The sequence below is a fragment of the Orbicella faveolata genome, unplaced genomic scaffold (genome assembly GCF_042242905.1).
Source record: "Orbicella faveolata isolate gen_17 unplaced genomic scaffold, um_ofav_v1 contig_3, whole genome shotgun sequence".
NCBI lineage: Eukaryota > Metazoa > Cnidaria > Anthozoa > Scleractinia > Merulinidae > Orbicella > Orbicella faveolata.
Genome location: NW_028301558.1, coordinates 14392171 through 14415105, shown reverse-complemented (window position 1 = coordinate 14415105; position 22935 = coordinate 14392171). Strand labels below are relative to the sequence as shown.

General features: G+C 39.4%; 2 protein-coding genes and 1 pseudogene across 2 annotated transcripts; all 3 read right to left on the bottom strand.

Moving 5' to 3' along the window:
• Nucleotides 1-3011: 3011 nt before the first annotated feature.
• Nucleotides 3012-3746, bottom strand: LOC149106530 (52 kDa repressor of the inhibitor of the protein kinase-like; annotated as a pseudogene).
• Nucleotides 3747-6054: 2308 nt separating this feature from the next.
• LOC110048121 (E3 ubiquitin-protein ligase ZNRF1-like) lies at nucleotides 6055-16494 on the bottom strand. The gene is made up of 6 exons (XM_020753911.2): nucleotides 16022-16494; nucleotides 15753-15848; nucleotides 11369-11428; nucleotides 11223-11268; nucleotides 10657-10720; nucleotides 6055-9785 (listed from the first exon to the last, which is right to left on the bottom strand). The coding sequence occupies exons 1-5, from the start codon at nucleotides 16326-16328 to the stop codon at nucleotides 10663-10665; spliced, it is 567 nt and encodes a 188-aa protein (XP_020609570.1). The 5' UTR covers nucleotides 16329-16494; the 3' UTR covers nucleotides 6055-9785; nucleotides 10657-10662.
• A 1295-nt stretch (nucleotides 16495-17789) lies between these two features.
• Nucleotides 17790-22741, bottom strand: LOC110048160 (dermatan-sulfate epimerase-like protein). The gene has a single exon (XM_020753945.2). The coding sequence runs from the start codon at nucleotides 22631-22633 to the stop codon at nucleotides 19223-19225; it is 3411 nt and encodes a 1136-aa protein (XP_020609604.2). The 5' UTR covers nucleotides 22634-22741; the 3' UTR covers nucleotides 17790-19222.
• Nucleotides 22742-22935: the final 194 nt, after the last annotated feature.

Below are 22935 nucleotides of genomic sequence, written 5' to 3'. Positions count from 1 at the left end.
TATCAGTTTTCATTAGCACTCATCAATCCTCATAATTCTACTGAGCTTTTCATTAACTCTGACTCAGAAACGGAATATATTTTCGTGTGATTAACCTTCATCAATCTAGAGGGAATGATAGACTTTCGCCTACAAGGAAGAGCATTTTTAGCCGCAACATGTTTGTAACTGAAGGAGAGAACGAAGCTAAACATTTGTATTCAACTTTTCTCGGATGCCTCAAGGGCACCCTTATTTCGTATCCTTTACCTCCATGTCGTAAAATTGGATATAAATCGATTCCTCATCGTACTCTAGCTCTTTTCCTTCGATAGGCAAAACTGCTCCTCTGTCGTTTACACAAACTCCTTTACTTTCGTCCAAACTTGAAACTTTCCAGAAATTTTTTGAAACGCATCGAGGGTTTCTTTGACGCTTCAAGCCACAAGATACCAGACTGGCAGAGTGAAATGTGTTGAAGGTGAAGCCTTTAAGCCGGCGATGATTACGAGTTAGTACGGGACGAGACAGAGAGTTTTCATCCCAAGCAATTGCTTGAGATGATAGGATTTCACACAAAAATATTACAACGAGGAAAGGTATAGAATCCATTTTGAATTATTATTTGACTTTAAAAACAAATACCGTCTTTTAATAGTGCTTGACAAAAGAACTAAAATTAATTTTGTAAATTCCTGATGTTTACTTTCTTATCTATATAAAAGAGAACTTATTACGGCATGTAAATAACAGCGAGAAGTGCAAATACTATTACCACTGACACAAAATGATGGTGAGTGTTATTAATCTTGGCTAATCTCCTACCCAGATCTCACTCTTTCTGAACATGTAAACCGCTTGGGAGACCTGGGCTCGACACTAAGGCTTGGAACTTGTTAAGTCAGTAACAATATATATCTTAAATAGTGGGGAAAAAAGAGAAAAATTCCCAAAAGGGAACGGCACGGCGCGAGAGTACCCGTGCGAGGCGCTTCCCAGAATTATATGTAAAGAATAAGGTGAGCTATTTACAAGGCATGTAATAACAAAAGAAAAAGCTATTTACAGGAATATTAAAGCTATAAGAAAAATATGAAACACTGACACTTGAAAGAAAATTAGAAAAAGGAAAATTAGCTTCCATGACAGGAACAGTCCTTAACTATGAAAACCATTCGAGCAGACGACCTCTAACGCCATATGATCTTAGTTTCGCTAATACGATTTGATGGTCAACGGAACAGAAAGCCTTTATTAGCGAAATCATGATGTAAAATTTCAGTTTGTACATTTTTGTTATCTAAAAATAACTTGAGGGATTACCTTGAGAATAAGGTCCATATGGGAGATGGAAACTGTCTTACCCATCATCCTCTCCTGGCTTTAAAATTAAAACAACATTGTAAGGAAACGTGGTTCACAGTTGTCTTTTATATGAACATTTGTAAGCTGAGAAACTGACCGTTGAGTCTTTTATAAATGGCGAATGTGTCATACTACCATTATTCATAATTCTTGAAATAATGCAGGTATAAAGCTTATTTCAAATAGCCGACATGACAGATGCAGCCAAGTTTATTGTACTTAATTTGTGTTCAGAGCAACAGTGTTGTTGAATAGATCATTGCCAGTGGTCTCTTCAGCTTCTCATGACTGCTGGAAAATTAACCTGAAAGCAAAAAATATATTTTAAACTATCAATGTCGTTGATTTAGAATTTACTGAGGCTTTGAAATCAAAGATGGTAAGGCCTTATCAACCTTTTTGCTCCATGCTGTTTGGCCACGCCCTGGCCTGCTTGACAACACCTCATTGTAAAAGGTGTTCATTCCAATAAATCTGTGTAAATGATCTCCTTCCTACGTGCAAACTGGGAGACGACAGAGCTAGAATCGATCGCGCTAAATAACTGCAGGCGAAGAGAACGTCATGAGCGAAGACAGAAAACTTACAGGAGGGAACGTAAATTTGGTGGCATCGTGACAGCTTTGAAACATAACTCTTTCCGTTTTTTAACCCGAGTATCAGACTCGTCGGGGAAATTTTATGATCTGACATTACTGTGCAAAATGCCCGTTATCAGTTTTCATTAACACTCATCAATCCTCATAATTCTACTGAGCTTTTCATTAACTCTGACTCAGAAACGGAATATATTTTCGTGTGATTAACCTTCATCAATCTAGAGGGAATGATAGACTTTCGCCTACAAGGAAGAGCATTTTTAGCCGCAACATGTTTGTAACTGAAGGAGAGAACGAAGCGAACGAATTTGTATTCAACTTTTCTCGGATGCCTCAAGGGCACCCTTATTTCGTATCTCTTACGTCCATGTCGTAAAATGGGATATAAATCGATTCCTCATCGTACTCTAGCTCTTTTCCTTCGATAGGCAAAACTGCTCCTCTGTCGTTTACACAAACTCCTTTACTTTCGTCCAAACTTGAAACTTTCAAGAAATTTTTTGAAACGCATCCAGGGTTTCTTTGATGCTTCAAGCCACAAGATACCAGACTGGCAGAGTGAAATAGGTTGAAGGTGATGTCTTTAAGCCGGCGATGATTACGAGTTATTACTGGACGAGACAGAGAGTTTTTATTACAAAATTTACAACGAAGAGAGCAATAAACTCATCCATTTTGAAAATTTACAATCTCTGCAGACCAGGTGTTTTAATAAAGTCGTCAAATCAATGTTACTTCTTGCTTTTATGAAAACCAAAGCGATGTGTAACTAGTGGAGAATAAAGCAAATTAAACGAAAAATAAGTGATCAAAACATCCTATTTGGATCCATTATCTAATGCAAAGTAGGGGCGTAGCCAGCTTTTTGCATAGAGGGGTTCCTAATGTATATCGCTTGCCCGATTGACAATCGAGCGCCGGAGGCACTCTTTACAAGGGAGGTCGGGGGCATGCTCCCCCGGAAAATTTTTGAAATTTGGGTCTTCAGAAATGGCGTTTCCTTGATTCTAAGCACAAATTTCCAATAATTTTAGCGCCAAACGTAGCTATTATTTCTAAGAGGGGATTGCAAATCTCACTTGCTGAAGAGATGGACCTTTATAGAATTAAAAGTGGATAATAAAATAGTTGTTTAACATATTACATACTTCATCAAACGCCGTAGACTTGTGATTTACCGTTCACTCAGCTAGGATATCAGAAAGAAGGAGGCGCCGTGGATGCTTCCGTGCAAAAATGTCGATTGTTGCACCAATGTCAATTTGCCTACCATAATGGATGGTAGCGCAAGGCCATACTCTCGCTCACTCGCCCTCAGATAAGTTTTCAGTCGGAGAAATGTGCTAAACGATTGTTCACATTCTGCAGAGGTAATTGCAACAACTTATGAACGTTTGGAAAGAATTCATGGTTGCATTCTTCTAATGCCTGAACTGCACTGTTGGGTAGGTCTTGATCCGCGTTTAGCCACTTGCGCCGCCAACGGAAAAGTTCCACATCAAAAACCTGGCGCGATGGTAGGTCATCTACATAGTACTGCAAAGCGGCTTGAACAGGGTTTCCTTCTCGAGAAACTAGCAAGGCTGGAAGTAGGCACAGGAGGGAAGACATCACAGCATCATTATTGGGGTCAAATTATGTGTCTATCTCAGAAATAAGATGATCCAACAGAGGAAATGTGAGCGCTCTTTTGTAGTAATCCTTAGGTGTCCCTGCTTCGACATTGCTTCGGTGCTGTTGCCGACCAACAACGCGTGGCATAGATGGCAGTTTCCCCGAATTGATTTGCAAACAGCCGCTCATTTGACATACCTTCTAGTGCTCTTAGTATAGATGGCAAAAGCCCAAAGAAAACTTCACGTGCCTCATGCCTTTCAACCCACCGTGTTCGACACAAGCTGAGCAACGTTGTTTTGCTGGCCTCGAGGGCTTCTTTCTCAATTACGGCAAGCAAAAACTTGCTACGCTTCGGTGAATACCTAAAAAAATTGCAAACTTCATTGAATGTTCCCAGCACGTTTCTGATAAGGGGTTGATTACAGGACTGAACGATTGTGAGGTTTAGACCGTGAGCCCTGCAGTGTGTGTACACAGCCTTTGGAATTTTTTCCCGTATCAGTGCTAGTGTATCGTGCCTAGAGGATGACATATTATATGCTCCAGCGTGTCCTTGCCCCCGACAGATTTTTATGTCTAAGTTCCACTGTAATAGGGTATCCAGTATCGAGCTAGCGATCGCCTCCCCGGTTATCCTCTGTAGACTGTTGAATCCTAAAAATTCCTCGTGAATATATCCATCACTGTCAACAAAACGTAGGACAAGTGATAGCCGATTTATGCATCCGTATAATATTGTAACCTGCGATAGAGCATGTGATGCCTTTTTAAATTGATTTTCTTTTGTTCTTCTTCTCAAAAACGAAAATCTCGTCTCGCGGAATTTCGAAAGGGGGGTTCCGATACTTTTTTCCTCTTGAAATAATATTCATTTTCATAACCCAAAAGGGGGGTTCCAGAACCCCTGGAACCCTCCCCTGGCTACGCCCCTGCAAAGTGTAAGGACGTAGCAGTTAGTATTTATAGAAAGGTTTAAGTTTGAAACTACAATGATGATACATATATGTCATTGAACTATATTGGTCGAGTTCTTTTTGTGCAAAAAAACAAAACCAAAAACGAGGCCAATATTCCCCCCAAAAGTTATTACTATCATGGCTCTTTTAAAACTCTGCTGACAAATTAACGACGTCCTCTCGTTAAACGCGCGCTCAACCGGGAGCCCAAAAAAAACAAGAACCACCTTAAATTTTCGAAAATTTAAGGTGGTGGTGAACTCTATGTACAGATGTTTTAAAAACGGCTCAAAGATGCGTCTTATCCTGCTTATCAAATTTTGATGATAAAAGATGGGGGTGACCGGGTTCGTTGTTGAGTTATTAGCACTTAAAGTCAAAATTGAGGGTATTTTTAGCAGGTCATATTGTTGCTATGGTAACCTATTGTGTCACAAAAATGTTAGTAGTGTGTTCACCAATAATTGGGCAGTTTTTTGAGTTCATTATTGTAGCATCAGCTGATAAAGAGTGGTAATAATGACTCATCAAAATCTAAGTTTTGGAAAGTGCTGTTAACTGTTTGGAACCAATAACGCCTAAGTTGACACCATTTGAGCCAAACTCTTTGTTTAGTTAGAGAGTATTCTCTTGTGTTTATGTTGTTACTTGACGTCTTGATTTACTGTTAAGTATAATATAATTGTTCGTATTTTCACATTGACTTTACTGTATAAATGCCAGCTAGCGAATTTCAAAAATGGCGGATGCTGGTGACATCGAAGCGTCTGAATCTTCTTCCTTAAATCCCGCCTCGGCCTAAGTGATTCAAAATCGGTGCACTTTTACGACAAAAATAAGAGATATTTAGAGGATTTTTCGAGATATTTAGAAATGTTTGGTGGTATTTAGGAGAGTTTTTGAGAATTTCCGAAAAGATATGTAAGCGATTTTACATGATATTTGGGGAAAGGACTACCCAATTGAGTCTCTAATGTTTGACTTCCGGTCACTTTCATTGTTCGGGTTTTCAACCAATCAAAATCGATCCTGTAAGGGGACTCTATTTCGTCTGACTCAAGGTACGTCATAGGGCTCAGGCAACCACGTTCCCAGGCTCTCTCTGCTCCGCCTCCATTGGTCGTTAGGAGTGTGTACCTGGGTCACCCAAGGTAACATGAGCTTCAAAGTGAGTGGGCTGGAGGGGCAGCCCAACTTCAGGCTATGATGATAGTTTGAATACATTGGAAACGTCTATTTCTGGTTCGGCCAGCTCGGTCTGCAGGGACAACTTTTTCATACTTGGTAACCAGGTGAGAGGATAGGAAAACTTGTCTCAAAATCAAAACAAACGAACACAAAAATATATATATAATAAACCGAAAATTATAGACCAAACCTTCACTTCCGATTAAATATAGGGCTATGGAATGGAATTAAGTGGCCTTCATATTAGGAAACAAATACACTATGAATCTTGTGTCCAAATTTCATGTTGTGCTTTAATTTCTTAGTATTGAATCAAGACCCCCAGAAAAAATATGAAGAACTATGACAAGTTTTCTCTTTTTTTTCGAATTTAATTTAAACTGCTCTAACCTCTTCAGTGAACTACAAAGTGTTGTCAGGTCTTCAATTATATATATGTTAATGTAGGCTAAAATTATCTACTTTAGATTGTTGAGATCAGAGCTATTAAGGTTCCATTAAGTAAACAAGCTCAAAATGACGCCTTTTGCAAACAACAATCTTCTAAACATTGATAGAAAATAAGTTAATATATTGCAGCTAAAGGAATTGTACCACTGCAGTATTTAACTTTGTGAAACTCTATGCAAAAACTGCAAGAGCTCTGACTTTCATTTTCAAGGAGCTGCCATGTCTTTTATAGCTATGATAAGACCTGCACTGGTCTTGTAACTCAAGCGAATGTAATGACCCCCTTAAACGGTATCGAGAGCTGGCTCTCTCTTTGGGCTCGTCCCCTAGTCCCCTAGTGGAGGGCCTTCTAGCATGGTACCCAATTGATGAAAGGCTCTAAGAAAAGCTCCTAAAAAGGTCTTTAGCTTCTGGCACCAATACTCTTTCCCTACTGCCCTACAAGGAACCCAAATAAAACTGATTCATAAATCCACTAGTAATTTACCTGTGATACCCTTGATTAGTCTTGTGCATTCAAGAATTACCAACAAGACTTGGGGTGCATTCCTTTGGGGTGATCTGGATCAGGATCAGTGATCCAAGATCTGTCTGGATCATGGTGCATCAAAGGAACTGATGAATCCACTCTTGTATGACATTGCCTTGAAAAGGTTAGCCTGTACAAACAGACCATTTTTCACCCCATGACAAACTACATGTACCTGCATTTGCAGGCTATGAAAAACACAGAAGTACTCTAGCACCCAAGACACTAACAGTGGTTAAACATAACCTTTTAAAACAGAATTGAAAAAGCAATATTATTTCTCTACAAAAATAAAACAATTAACTTAATACAATTTTGTAACATCAAGCTTTATCGAAATACCACCTGTTTCACGACATTTAGCAGAGATGCATTTTTTAAATAAACAAGATCCTTCATGGCAACATAACCATAAAATAGCATAAGAATTGTACATCACAAAACGGATTAATTTATATCATTACAGCTGGAATGAAACTAATGAATGAGAAACATGGCAGTCTAACTGCTTCTTCCACAGACAGCACTGCATTGTTTCCTGTCTAAAGTATCACCTCACATGAGGCCCGACATTCCAGTGTGCAGAGTCTTCATTGATGACAGCTAGATTTAAAAGGCTAGTATGCTTGTGTCTTCACAAGGTCAAATAAATTGTTCTGACCCAATGATAGCATAACATAAATTATATCTATGTGAACTATTATAATCCATCAAATATTTTCGCTAATTCACAATTGGTCTAAACGTGTCACATGACCGAATATTCCCCGGCTAAAACTGGGGAATATCTGAGAACATTCCCCGATTTTCGAAACTGCACATGAAAAAAAATACTTGAAGGATAATAAACACAATAGCCTCCACTTGACTTTGAAAATATGCTCAGATATTTGTCCTTGAACATTATCTGTTCCTTGAAGCTCACAGTTTGCTCTCGGAACAGATAATGTCTGCGGACAAATATCCAAGCATATTTTCACGCCAAATGGAGGCTATTGTTTATTCATTATTAAAATATATTATCTACATGAAAAGTTATTGTTAATCTGGCTACCCAACCCATTGCATTCTAAGCCTGCTGAAAGCAAAGAAAGATTGCCACAAACATTTCATTGCTGAGAATAAAATGTTTGCTACATTCTACCGCATTGACAAAATGCCAATAAAAATAACATATTAACAAAATCCCTCCTTGAATGCTAGCAAACAATTAACCTCCTGTTTAACAAAGCAAAAGAATTACCACTAATGTAATCAGCCACTAGTAATGAACTACTGTAATTTAATTACATCTAGATCGTCCCAACAACAGTTGACTGTAATAATATTGAAAAGCTTGCCTTACGTAAGATAATAATTATGAAGATAAATCAAAAGATCAATAAATTACTTCACTTAGTTACAAACAGTTTAAAAGATGATAAACTCCATAAGCTGAGGAGAGGCAAATTAAATGTTTAACTGACCAGCCCATGTATAAGTGGCAACCTGCACTGGTGAAGCATAAAATGGTTGAAAATGGCATTTGTAATGCTCTCTCCATTTAAGTTTGTATACTACCAACACGGTTTTTGTAGTTTTGATATCTCTATAATGTGTAAAAAGGTATTATGAGAAAAACAATTGGATTTGGACACTTTTTTTGTCCTAAAATTGAGCTTTAAAGTTCCCACTTCGTCACCACCCAATGAAGTTCACCGTGGGTCAGTGCAAAAAAAGAGTTTGGGTTCCTTAATGGGTCATAACATCATGTCAGGAAACACCAAGTCGCCCTAGTTCATGTCACTGTTGTTTCGGTGATGGTGAGGAGTTGAACAGCTTTTAGCAAAAACAAACAGAAGTTCAGTGGTGAAGTGCTGTGGTCATCAAGCAAGCAAAACAAAAAAGACAGAGAAGCTTCAAGGCATTCCTGATGTAACATCACTCATCACAAATCTTTCATTATGCGGTCAACTTCATTAGGTGTGGCCAAAACAGGAACTTTAAAGCTCAATTTTATAGCACAAAAAAGCCACTTATGTCCAGGATTACACGCAAGTATTGCTTAATTAATACTTCATATTTGGCAGGGTTATTTGACATTTTCATATAACTTCATATTTAACAGAATTGTGTGTGTTTTGGTGACTTTTTACCACTGAGGACACTTTTTGGTGCTTATCATAAGAAATATGAATCTCATTAGCATTCAATCCTGGACATATCTGAAAAAAGCATCAGAATCCCAATTTTTTAGTTAGAATACCTTTTACATGTTATAGAGATATCAAAACCACAAAAACCCTACTGGCCATATAGACACTTTAAACTTTGGTGGTCTTGCTTCTGTTTACCCAGGATAACCTATGTATATAACAAAGCTGACAGGGCTGTCAAGTACTAACCTAAGGAGTCTCCTTGGCTTTCCTAGAAAACAGTCCCCATTAAATCTATGAGATTCATAGTCTGGGAATATTGTTTCTGCTAGCCAGTCTGCAGATCACAAGTTTACTTATCTTAATGAGCCCTGAGGGAAAGTATGTTAAGTGCATTTGATTGAATTCTAAAAATTGTCACATTATAGCTGAATCGTTGCCCAGCTGACCCCAACTGTTCAAAGAGTTGCTACAGCTATCTGATAGGGTAAGAGGGTACATGTTATTATTGACATTAGCAAATGATGTGATCCACTTGACAGTGAGTTATCTGGTGGACAGAGTTATTGATCCTGTGAAGAAACTGGGCTGTAACGAGGAATCTTTCCATTCCAGAGGTATCCTGAATTCTCAGTCGCATTAACTGGACCATTTAAACATAACATATCCTTCAGTTTGTTTTGATAGAGTTCTATAGGTTTTGGCACTGTCTGTCTTCATCCTTACAATTCAAACAAACTGAGCCTGTCAAAGTCCAGCTGCAGCCTGCCATACCACAATTTTCTACAGAATAGCCTTTTTAACTGCTGTTTTCAGGACTTATCAATGCCAGGAATGAGTGTCTTTATACACTGGGACACCCTCTACTCAAATGGCCCATACTGCTGTACTATGTGGAGTCATCAGATTAACTAGCCAGCTTTAACTTGATTAAATTCAGAAAAAAAATTTGAGTAGGGTGCAAGGCCTGCAAAAGAAAATTGACAACATTTTAACCTTCACATCCCCAGAATAATGAAATTAATTTTTGTCCTTGCAATATCGATACAAGTGATATATTAAATACTTATTGACCAAGAGTGCAGTCTTTACGAGAAAATCTCAAACCAAGACCTTTCCATATTGACAAAGTTATTGCTCAGTCAACACCACAAGGTTGAGGTTTGAGATTTTCCATACACATCGAGCACTCGAGGTTAATAAGTTTTTTATTATATGGCTTTTAGCTTTGTCTTTGCAGGCCTGTGACTAACCCATGGACATTTAATACAAGATAAAACTGCCCTAAAGTGAGCCAATCAGAGCATGTGTTATATGGGCTACAAACACAAGCCATATAATAAGAAAAATGATATTATTAATCACCAATGAAGAGAATAAAGATCATTGTACCACAAAATTCTCTCAGTTTGTACTAAATAAATAATACAATAAATGGCAATCGGTAAAAAGAACTGATATTACAACCTAGGGAATGCAAACATTCAGTCTATTACAAATCAGCAGAAACAAATCACAAGTATAAGTCGATTTTAGTATTGTGTTGTAAATTGCACATTTTGTAACGTAAGTATTCTGTAATATATACAGAGTAAACAAATTAAAAATTACAGTGTAACACATCACCAGTCTTTGAGCTTCTCAACCAACAATGATATAGGTGCTTTTTTTTAAAAAAAAAAATAACAGTCTTGAAAATAAGCCGTTTTGGAAGAATTTCAACATACATCTTTTCCTTGTACTGAAAATTACCTAGCAACTAAAGCAAAATGGAGGGAGGTCTATAAAAGTAGATATGGTAATACAAATCATTGCATAATGGGAGTTGAAGAACTCACCTATTTCTAATTTGTTGGATGCTCCGGACAAGATCTGTTCACCTGGAACCAATTATCAATACAACTGAAACAAGACAAAGAATAATCCTCAAGTGAGTGATAAATATGAATATTTTTGGTAACTTCTTACTAACTCTTGTATTGTAAACTGTAGACAAGAAATCCAGAAGTAGTAGTCCTTAGTTAAGTCCCGGCCAAGCGATCGCAACATTTTAAACACAACATATCTCAACATAATTTGTTGGGTCCAATATGTTACACCATTTGGACAGCCTGTTCCAATGATTGGGACATGTTGGGAGTTGTTAAGTCAAGTTTAAATATGGTCAAATTTGAGCCAACAACAGCCAACATGCTGCTACAGGGTGACAAAATACGTGACACATCTTCCACCCAAAAATGTTGTGTTGAAATGCTGCAATAATTGTTTAACCAGCCTGACAGCTTTATAATTTGTGTAGTGTGAATGTCCAAACAAGAATATCTCTGAAAAAAGAGGAAGCAATTCACAAGAAGGGAGATGTGATTACGGCATCAAAGGCTGCAATAAAAATAAGGTGCCCTACCTCTTATGGTATATACACAAACACGGAAGCCTTGCTATTTTATCACCTACAAAACAACAAAAAATAAATAAAATAAATTAAACGATATGTGAAAGTTAGATTTTCACTAAATAGATTTGCAGTCAGGACCAGGGAATGCTTCATACCTATACACAAGTCTTCCAGACATATAACACATTCTCCATTGTCCTGTTTCAGTACATCCTCTATAGAAGAGAAATAACAAACAATTTATGTTGTCAGTAAGACTGTTGTTAGCAATAACATTTCCAAACAAAGCTCTGTTAACCAATGAAACACGGTAAATTTGCTGCTTCGTGAATAAATGATAAATGAAATGTTGTCTTGAGCATTGGACAAAGGGGAATAAGTCTGAGTACCCAACAGGATTCAAACCCATGAATTAATCCCAGACACCTGTTGTGCACTTCAAACACTGACCTACAGAGAGACTTGTGGTTAGCTAGCTAGCTCAGTGATAAAGGGGAAGAAAGTTTACAATTTCTTCTCAAATTTCCTAGAAGAATTTGAGAAAAATGTTCCATACTGTATTTACATGTAGAGTACCACACAATAGTAGTACAGGAGTAGGAGTAATAAAGAAAAAAATGTTCAAAAATATTTTCACTAGCAAAGAGGTTGCTGGCTTAAAACAAGGGCATCACTTAAGCATTTATTACATTCTATAGCCTGCTACATGTAGACAATTGAACATGCCCTGAAAATGAGATTTTAGCCTGTCTGCAAGTTCACCTGAAAATTACAGCAATGATCTGTCCAACGTTAAAAATCCCTTGTCAACTTTGGCAATTGTTTTTTTTCATATTTCTCATTTTGAAATAATTGAAGGGGTGAGTGCAAAACCATGCTAAGTGATGATTTGGCCGAAAAAAAAATTTTTCGCGAAAGGGCTTGAATTTTTGCATGTGGTCTTCAATGTAATAGAAAAACGCGGCCCTGTATTTTTGTCGCTGGTTTTTGCTTCGTTTTCGAGTTATAACGTATGCAAAAATACTCGGCTTTTCCTAGCCATGTCTTTAGGAGTTTATTTGTTGAACAGCAAACAGGCAGACTGTTTATAGTGTATGAAGTCAAAATCAAATCTCACAGCATATATAGAGCGGAAATCTGGGAACAGATTGTTTACATCAGTTATTGTGACGTGAGCACAACACGTGAATCGATCGAGCGTCAAACGAAATTCATCAAACAAAAAAGAGATGTGCCGCATTAGAGCTCTGTCAACTAATATCTTAAGCATTGTTTTAAAGTACCTTGTATGCCTACCTGGTGGTTGAGAGGCATCATAAAGTCTCGATAAACCCGTAAGTCATCAGCACGTTTTAAAGAATCAAAATGTGTTCTGAAACTTCGAAGGCAGCTGATATACCGTAATCGTGTTATCGGCGTTCGAAGTCAGATCGAGCCAGGCAGCAAAGTCCAAGAGCAGTTCTTGCCCAAGAAAAATACCCTCTGGTGAGTTGTGGCCCATTTGCCAAGCGTTGCTAGTGTCAAAGTTTGGAAAGCGGGAACTGGTTTTAGACTTATAAAATTTGTCTTGTATCGACCGCCATGTTTTCCCGCACACGAGACCCTTCCCAGCATGCATTGCGATTACGTTCTGCGGATGTTTCTCGAACTGGTAACTAGATTGTTTAAACATAAGAATGGCGTGAAATCAGTGTGAAATCGACATCACTGACCTTATAAGTTTCGTGAAATTACCATTTTGCTGTTTTCTAAGTGAAACTAGCATCCTTGCCGTCAAGCGTTAACGTGAAATCAACATTTTAACCTATTTAGACCTGAAATTAACATCATTGAGCTTATGTGCTGCGTGAAATTAACATTTTGCTGGTTTCTAAGGAAAACCAGCATCCTTGCCGTCACGCGTTAACGTGAAATCAACATTTTAACCTATTTAGACCTGAAATCAACATCATTGAGCGTATGCGCTGCGTGACAGTGACATTTTGCTGGTTTCTAAGTGAAACGAACATCCTTGCCGTCACACGTTAACATGAAATCAACATTTTAACCTATTTAGACCTGAAATCAACATCATTGAGCTTATGCGCTGCGTGAAATTGACATTTTGTTGGTTTCTAAGTGAAATCAACCTCCTTGCCGTCATGCGTTAACGTCAAATCAACATATTAACCTATTTAGACCTGAAATTAACATCATTGAGCTTATGCGCTGCGTGAAATTGACATTTTGCTTGTTTCTAAGAGAAATCAACCTCCTTGCTATCACGCATTACCATGAAATCAACATTTAAACCTTTTTTGACCTAGAATTAGCATTTTTGAGCTTATACGTTGCGTGAAATTGACATTTTGCTGCTTTCTAAGTGAAATCAAAGTCCTTGCGGACGCAGCAGGCCAATCCTTTGTTATAATAAACCAAGACGAGACTTCGACTTATAACAAAGGCTTGGCTTGGCTATTATAACAAAGGATCGGCTCTGTTTATCATAACAAAGGCCCGGCTTCGTTTATTTGAAGACCTCGGCGGGCAAAGGGTGCTAGGTATTTTAATCAAAAGTGAACTTTGTCGAAAACCCTCCAAATTTCGCATGCAGTTTTGTTTAGGTATGTTTAACAATGTCCCGTAGTTTTTCCGCTAAGCTTCACTTCATTTTTGAGATATTGCGTATGCAGATAAACCACTCGGTTTTCCTAGCGGCGTCTTTATAAACAAAGCAAAAAACAGCGACAAAAATACAGGACTACGTTTTTCTATTACATTGAAGACCACATGCAAAACTTCAAGCCCTTTCGTGAAAATTTTTTTTTCACCCAAATCGTCACTTAGCATGGTTTTGCACTCACCCCTTCAATTGTTTTCAGGATCTGAATAAACTTGAAAATATTTTTCAAGATAAAAACCCAATGTTGCCAAAGAAAATAATTAATACAAAATATCAATGATAAAAAAATAATTGTTACATTATTATTACATAATTTAGCTGGGTAAAAAACTAAACAGGCTTACTGATTAGCTTGGCAAGCTTGCTTCAACCTAGGCACCTTGATTACATCGAAGTCTTTGTATTATAAGGAATTTCAGCCAGTGATAGGGTCTTTTTCAGCCACTGAAATCAGCCAGTAGCCAGTTGACAGCCACATGATTCCTTCAGGTTATAATTTACAAGTCATCACATCTTTGTAATTTGGAAAGGTCAAGAACTTTACGCTAAACGGCATGCATGAATCCAAACAAGACACGTTCTCTTTATGATGTTGACATAAAAAGAAACTACCACCATAAAATGAGTGAATTTTAGTACATCAAAACACTAGAGTTTCACTAAGCAAAACAAACAATACCATTATCGTTAGACATAGTTTATTGTTCTCACTTTCCTATTTGCTGGCAAATGAACTGATTTCAGGTTTCATGTATAAAAGCAAATACTAGGGTCATCAATCCTCGATGCTACTGAAATAGTTTCTATTAAATTCAACTACATTTTGTTTGCTTTATCATTGTATATTGAGTTCTCTGATTAGGCTCATTGCACATAAAGATGTTTATACAAGCTTGTCAACTTTGTAGGTCCCTCTAATTGTAAAGAAAAATGAGGAAAGGATGAAAATACCTAACTGTAGAAACTTGGTTGACTGAAATATAAAGAGAACTGAATATCTCAATATCGATCACATCTGGAAAAGAAATTCCATTTAAATATTGCTGCCAAAAGGCTGTCAGCAATCAAAAATAATTCGTGTATATATTACATTGTAGTGATGGCAAAGTTACACTTTCACTGTGTCAAGACAACAGGAACTTTGAGCTACATCACGTTATGACTACATGTAGCTTTTCATTGGTTAGAAATATGTAAATTACCACAGAAAGGAAAGCAGAACGAAAACAAATAGATGTCTATAATTATTACCCAATGTCTAGTTATAACAAAAAAGCGCCACAAAAATCAAAACCGACCCGACTAACGAAACTTTTCAACCTACAGACGATCTCGTATCGTGTATTCTCTAGTTGTCGCTGACTTTTTTTTTTCATGAACGTTGTGATCGATGAAAACAACATTGTGAACATCGTCTCGGTAATGGGACCACTTCTCGTGCTTTTATAAACATGGTTTTCACAGCCATAGCTAATCAAACAAGACAAGGCGACAAGGTGACAAGGTTCCTTGTGGTAAGTGATGTCAAATCGTTAACTCAATCTTGTATTCTCGTCTTTAGAGATTCTCTGGATCCAAATTTTTTTTTTTTGTCAGAAACAGCTGAAAATTCCAGGTCAGAGCTTAACAATAGGCCCGGAAATTTCCCAGTTTGTTGCATAAAAGTCAAATGATAGTTCCAGACTTCATGGAAATAACCATTTAACCTGAATTACCAGGATAGTTCCGACAAGACCTCTAAATTCTAACTTTAAGTGCTCAGAAGTGTTGTCAGACTACACGCTGATCTCAGAACCTTATGTCCTATTAGTAACTTCGTGAAAGCAATTCAAACTAAAATCCAAGGCAAAGCTAACCAAAAGTCATTAAAAACTTACCGTTATACGAAATACGTGGTTTCGTGAGGCAAATTACCAGATGAAGTTCAATATCGTCAGCCAAAACTACTTTCGAACAAACGGGACATTTCACCCCTGCAAAGAAAATTTAATCAGAAAACACGGTCGCGTTCAAAGTACACCACAACAAAAAGATTAAGCTCAAAACTCAACGCAAACAGCAGCTTCTCTCGCAGAGTATTAATCGATTAGCGTCTTTAACCAAAAACGGGCCAATCGCAAAGAGAAAGTAAATGTCACTCGCTCACCGTTTAGAAATGTAGTGTAAGTGGCGAACAAATGAGATGGGAGCGAATGCGCTCCTTGCATCGCAAGTCCTCGCGGAGATGGTGAATTATCCTCCGGCGAAGAGGACAAATCAGACTCTTGAAATGAAGCCGAATGGCCAGGAATGGATAAAGATTGTCCAACATTGTTCAGTGAACGAGTTCTTATCCGTGAATCCAGCGCAACAACCCTTGAACCTTCTGGTAAACCGGCTGCTGCAACCGCGGCTCCGTTGCCAACATTACGCGCGTTCGCTCGGCCATTGTGGCTAGACTGCTTAGCTCCCATAATATTTTACCGTTTCTTAGAACACAGGAGAGCATAAGCTGCCCTTGCAGCACAAATACAGGGTATTTACATGATATTCCCGTACAGAGAAAACGCAACAGCGCTCACTTTGTTACCCTCATGTTGTCGGCTCGCGGTGTTTTTGTTTAGAACTGCCAAGGAGTTCTCCCGCAATGCCTCATGGTATAGTTTTTCGTCACCCCATGAGATGGCGACCAATCAAAGACCGTCTTGAGTTTCCTTTCATCCTTTCAGTTCCAACCAGCTTTTTCACTTTCTGTGTGAAAGGAGTGTAAAGATCTCAATTTACTCCTGTCACTTAGCCAGCCCAGTTGAACCCAACTAACTTGTGAGTGTGTTCTGTGAAGAGATAGTATACATACAGCGTCATATTTATAGGATTTATTTCTCAGAGGCTACACCGTCAGCTAACATGGCACAGCTGGCTTCGGATAACAGGCCATCCCAATATTTGCACAAAACGTGCACGTGCCTCCAGCGTGACTAATCAGTCACTCGAGAGAGAGCACAGCCGACCACCAGAAATGACTGCAAGATGGGAAAAAGATCGAATAAGGGCTGCTTTTGCGGTCTATTCAGAGAGTATTCTTTATAGTTAATATTTACCTGGAAACGCCTTGAGGTTAGCTATAGGGTCTGAACAAAGAGGTATCCACAATTAGCCCCACTGCTGTAGATGTCTCCAGACTTTCCGGTAACGGAGTCTCCCCTGGAAAATAATATGCTACGCTAAGCACTCTCTAATTCTTGTTAAATGTAAATCTTGTGTTTATAAATAGTCCAATAACTAAATGCTTCAGTTAAGGGACATATTTGAACATAACCGAGCGCTGGGTTTGTCTCATGGCTTGGTTCATTGTGAAATGGCTTCTGTTGTATGGCTGTTTGTACTATTTTCTCCTTTAATATTCACATTCAGGGCTGGGCGGGTTATTTGAAAGCCGGTTAACGTTACCTAAGGGTTAAAAGTAAACGGAGGGGTTGATTTCTCTTCCATTAAAAAATGTTTTTGACGCTCAAGTCTTGTATAGTTTGAAATTATTCAAGCTCAGAACTGAAGAACAAACAATATATACAAAAAAAACACCCTAAAAATTGACAAATCAGAAATCAAACTTCACGCTTATCCTGGGTCAGACTTGATTGGTAGTTAGAAAACAAAACTAGGAAAAACTTAAACGATTGGAAATTAGTATAATGTCTGAGCTTCAAAAGGAAACAAATACAACAGACAACTGAGCTATTCAGTCCGAAAATTAGACGTTTTTTCCCAAAAAAGTGCATTGACTCAAACACTTTTCAGTTGCAGTGTTTCCCTTACAAGACGCCATCTGATAATTCCTACTATTTTTTTGGGGGGGGGGGGGGAGGGGAGGAGGGGCGAGGAAATACGGTTAATCAAAAAATAAACGTGGTTTTCGAATAAATCTGATGTAATAGTTTCACGTGTTTCGTTCACATTTAATGGAATCTTACTTTTCATAATCAGTTTAAATTATGTAACAGAGGCAATTGTCAAATATTGTGTCATTTCTTTGTAACATAGGCGGAAACGTTAAAACTTTATTTTCCCTACCAGAATCTCGCGGACACAAAGTTCTATGCCGTATTTCGCCGTATTTTCACATAACCCTGACATCATTATTTACCCGCGGAAGTATACGGCAGTGTTATTTATAACACTGCCGTATACTTTATAACGGCTATTTATATATATAAAAAAAGCAAATCACCTGGAAAACTTCAAGTGGCGAGTTTGTCACGAGAAATTCCTAAAAAGATAATCCTTACTTGATCTCGTGGGGAGCCAGGCGAGCTAGTCACGAGGTTTCCTGTTTTGGTAAAATGGTAGTGTATATTAAAAGAAACTGGGAAATCTCGAGCACGTGACGTGAAAAACTAAATTGACGGTCAGTCACGCGAAGTCCTTTATTTATAGAAGTACCTCAATCCTCCGCCATCCGTACGGAAAAGATGGCGGCTGTACATTTTACCACAATACCATGCGAACCTTACACAGCCCACAAAGTACAAGGGAAGCCATATTTTTAAAACATTTGTACCTGTGCTAACGACATAGTGTATGCTAGGTTTGGAGATGTTAGAACTTTTCTGTACGTTTTTATGGGCGTTGTTAACATTTTCGTGCGCCAAGAGTTTAATATAGGTAAATGCATCAGTCGCCATCTTTTTTTCCTGTGGAGGCATTTTATGTGTTATTACATGCATCAGTTTATCTGAATATAGTTTTTCACGAAATTTCTTTTATTGGAAGAAATTGCACAAGCCTCGAGCACCTCTGATATCTTGTTTTCACTTTTTTCACTACGGCCCCTAATTCTCCCGGTCTTCAAGCCGGGCTGGAATTTCAAGCCTGGGCTGAATTTCAGCCCCGACTGACACTCTCTGTAATCTAGATATATAATCACCACTTAGTCAATTTCATTTTAAGAGAACTGTTTTCGGAAGCTGGGCGAAAAATCTCAGCAACTCTAACCTGGTAAGGCTGAATTTTGCAATGTAATCACTCCCTACTTAAGGCGGACGAAAATCGACCTTATTCGGGAAAATCTGAGGATTCAGCCTGCCCAATGTTTAGGAAGTCGGAACTACTTTTGTATAAATTTGGTAAACCTACCGCGAAGGAACAAAATGATCTCTGTAGTGCTTTCTCTAGTATACAAACTAACCTATCCATTGCCTACCGTTTTTCTTTTCCGAAGCGCTTTAGCAGAAAAAAAAAATTGTTCTACTTGCACTACAAATTACAGATTTTGTTTTGCTAATTTTTCTCGGGCGGTGCGTGTAAATTGGGCTTCACACATCCCTCACAGAACTTACGGCAGCATTATCTCATTATATTTTTCTACGCGTTATGATATTTCTAGTTCATCGGTGTCGTACCGAAGTTTTTTCATGACTGGAGAGCAGATGTCTTTAATCTTTTCAGCATCTTTGCTTTTCAGCTCTCGTTTCCAAGCCGAAACGGTCTTGACGCCAACAATTTCTCGAGAGGCTCCTAGAGAGAACTGCTCCGTGCGTGCAACTGTAAGAAGGCGATGCTCAGTCGCTGGTGAAAGAGGAACGCCGAGAAAGCGGAACAATCTCTGAGCAGTTTTTCGAGGCTTCAGGATCAGGTCCTCCAAATGAATAAAGCGTATGCTCTCTTCATGACGGTGCGAGTTCAGGTTAAGAACAGCGTTCATGTGCGCGGCCCACAGATGGGCGAGCAGCGCTACAGTGTCCTTGCCGTTTTTGTTCTCGTGCTCAAGGAGTAACCCTTGCATTTCGTGGAATTCAGGTGCAAAATAAGACATGTTCTTCTCGTGGCAGCCTTGAGACTTTATCGTATCAAACGCTTTATGTAAAGCATCGCGAAGTGTATCATCAACGCGGATTTCTCGAAGCCAGGCGTTCATCCACCCCCTTGGCTCTCTAACCACAACAACGGCAAAAACTCTCGACTCCAGGACTTTCCTGAGCCATGGAAACTTCATTGCCCAGCCAGGGTCTGCAAATCGGACCGACGGTAGAGCCTTGTTATGCTTTTTAGGTAAATTTGGGAAAACAGCTCTCGGGTCTCTCGAAAGAGCTCTGAGCCAACTTCTCAACCTCTTCGCTTCAGGAAATGGGTGAAAGCGAGAAAAAACGGAACAAGGATCCAAAAATTTACGCGCAACTCTTGCGCGTTCTACGTTAAAGAAGTCCGAAGAATTGTTGAATAAGTGTTGTAGAATTTCAGCGCCGGCCAAGGGAAGGGAAGTGTAAAACACAATCGGCGGATCTTCCACCAGTTCAAAGCTAATATACTTGTTGCTTGTAATTTCGTGTTTTCTAGTGTTCATCCATGGACATCTTTCACCTGTGCAGAAGCTAAAATTGATCACTAATGTTGTGAAAAGCCAAGATATTCCAAGACACCAGACAAACAATCGACAAGTGGTTCGACCAATCAGCATGCGCCGAAGTTGCGAGTAGAAAAATGCCAAAATCCCTACAATGCTGCAAGGCAGAATCCAGGAAGCTAGAGAACTCCAGTTTGTCGGCGTATCAGTGGTCTCAGTCGGTGATAAATCGGTCACAACTTCGTCATCAGAAACGGAAATTACATCCAAACCAAAACGTACCGTTCTCTTGGCGTTAATCTGAACCTTGCAATATCCACCAAAACCCAAGAAACTGTAGCGGGCGAAAGATTCTTTATGCTTTGTTGCTATGGAAGCGACGTAGTGAACACCATTGATTCTTAACGACACCTTTAATCCAAGATCACGCGAAGTTGACACTCGTGGGGCAAGGTCCATTCTATTTCCAGGGCCCAGAAAAAGGTACGCGGTCCGAGTATAACGCCCGGTTAGCGGCGTTGTTACATTAAGGTAGTTTGTTCTCATCGATTTATAAGATGTTGAATAATGTCCCGCACGGGCTAAACTTTCCTCGCCGCTCTCCAGGTTGAACCAGTATACCTTGTGTAACAGTCCGTCTATCGAAACGCTGGCATGAGGTGCTGTCGTGGAGTTAACGTTGAGACTGAATGAGTGGTCTATATTGTGAAAGAAGGCGCTCATTATCGATGCTCGTCCCGCTAGTTTGCGTTCGATGTGATCAACAACAAGAAGGACGCTTGGAGTCAGCATAATCAAGCTACGATAGACGCTTAGCAAGCCTAACTCTTCTCGATACCACTGGTTCATTTCGCCGCTAGTAAAAACCATACCTCCTTCATTGGACGCAGAGATAACGTCCCCTTCGGCATTCCAAGCGGCCATTGTCTTGAAATTAAACCATCGTTTGCATTCTCCTATCTGCCCCTCGAAGTGGCTGGAACACTCCGAGTTGGGTGAGGGGCCAAACACTATGGCGTTATTGAGCCACGTGAATTTGGGGGCGTAGAGTGTCTCAGTAATGAAGGGCACTCCATTTGGGGCAAAAACGAAGGATCCTTGGTCAGGATGCTCGTGGCCAGGGTTGAAATTCTTCCAGCCTTTTATCCATGAACGAAAGGTTTTGCGCCTAACAACAGAGTTTATTGCTCTTCCGTGAAGCACGCCGCATTTAAAGGAAAGAAATGTACCCCGTTCATCCCGAGAGTTGTTGCTTTGGGCATCCACGCCACCCCCATAGGTAACCACTCCCCAGTCACTGAACACATGCAGTCGAGGCAGGCTCGGGTTGGGTTGAGCTCTCTCTTTGATACTAGCATTGTAGAAAAGAAACTCTGTGTGAAGCATGCAATTTCTGTGAGACGGCGCCTGAGCGAAGGGCGCCTTTAAGACTTTATGTTCCCTGATCCGTCTAGCCAACCAATTGCCCAAACCATTCCTTAACACATAGTTGTCCAGGAAAACTAGCTGGCTTTCTGGGCCGTAAAACCAGTTCCTATTAGAGTCACCAATACCCACCGTTTCTCTGAACCCTGAAAGCACCGTATAGTGCAGAAACCAAAAGTGTTCTTTCAGCCAGGGACTACGGGTAAAATCAATGCGAAAGTGACGTAACGCAAGGAAAATATACTGGATCAACGAGCGTGACGTGTACGTACCATAAGCCACTCCTTCATCGATTGAGCCGTCCACAATATAGTTAAACAGTTCTAGGTTTCTACTCAGCATTAGGTGAGCGCGTGACATCCATTTCTCCGCCTCGAGCTCCTTATGCCGAACGACAATCAAAGCGCCGGTGAAAATTGCCATGTAGTTTGTAGCCACGTGATTTTGTAAGTAAGAGGATCCCCACCAAAGCGATTTGTCGTAAGATCTTCCATACAGTTCTTTCGTCACGCTTGTTATTTTCTTCAAGAAGCGTGTTCTTTGAGTATTGTTTAACTGCCCGTACAGAAAGTCGTAAGCGGTCGCCATGCCGGTTAAAGAGTGTGCTACTGGAACATCGTCGTGTAAAGTAGCGTTTACGCGCCAGTTTGGAAGATTTTCAAGTCGCTCCATAAATGAGATCGCTAACTCTCTCGCCTTGATATCTTCAGGGTATAAAACACAATAGAATGCCACCGCGGTTAGATCGTTGCCGTAACGTTCATTCCAAGCCCTGGAGAACTTTTGCCAATCTCTGGGTGGTAGATAGCTTTCTGGATTCTGCTTCATCTCTTGGGTCGCCAAGGATATCCTTTGTGCTATTTCAGCGTGTGTAGATCGCGCTCGTTCGCGGAGAGCAAAAACCTCTTTCTCGTTGAAAAACAAGAAAGGGTGGAATTGTTCGATCCCTGATCCATTCTCTGAAGTCTCAACACTGGTGAAAAGGGTTTGAAGAATTATAATTGAAAACAACATCGCGACATGACATCACATATGAGATAAACGAATGCGTTATTCGTCCTTATTCCTGCGGTGTTATCGGCCAATAACTTATTAATAAGTGAGTTTGTTGCCGTGACTGTCAAACTCTCCGGAAACAGCGGGGATCCAGTTACAGGATTCTGAAGCAGACCAGGGGCCTGTTTCTCGAAAGTCCCGAAAATTGAGTTTTCGCACCTGGAAAGCCGGAGCAAAATCTCAAACCTTATGATTACAGAGCTGTTATTTTCGCATATTCTTAGTATAAACAGAGGTTCCATTCCGTGCAAGAAGTTTCA

Coding starts and splice junctions, on each gene's coding strand:
- LOC110048121 (XM_020753911.2), bottom strand. CDS start 16,328: ATGGGAGCTAAGCAGTCTAGCCACAATGGCCGAGCGAACGCGCGTAAT. Junction 11,269..11,368: donor TCTGGAAGACTTGTGTATAG/GTATGAAGCATT, acceptor GTTGTTTTGTAG/GTGATAAAATAGCAAGGCTT. Junction 10,721..11,222: donor TTGTGTATATACCATAAGAG/GTAGGGCACCTT, acceptor GTCTTGTTTCAG/TTGTATTGATAATTGGTTCC.
- LOC110048160 (XM_020753945.2), bottom strand. CDS start 22,633: ATGTTGTTTTCAATTATAATTCTTCAAACCCTTTTCACCAGTGTTGAG.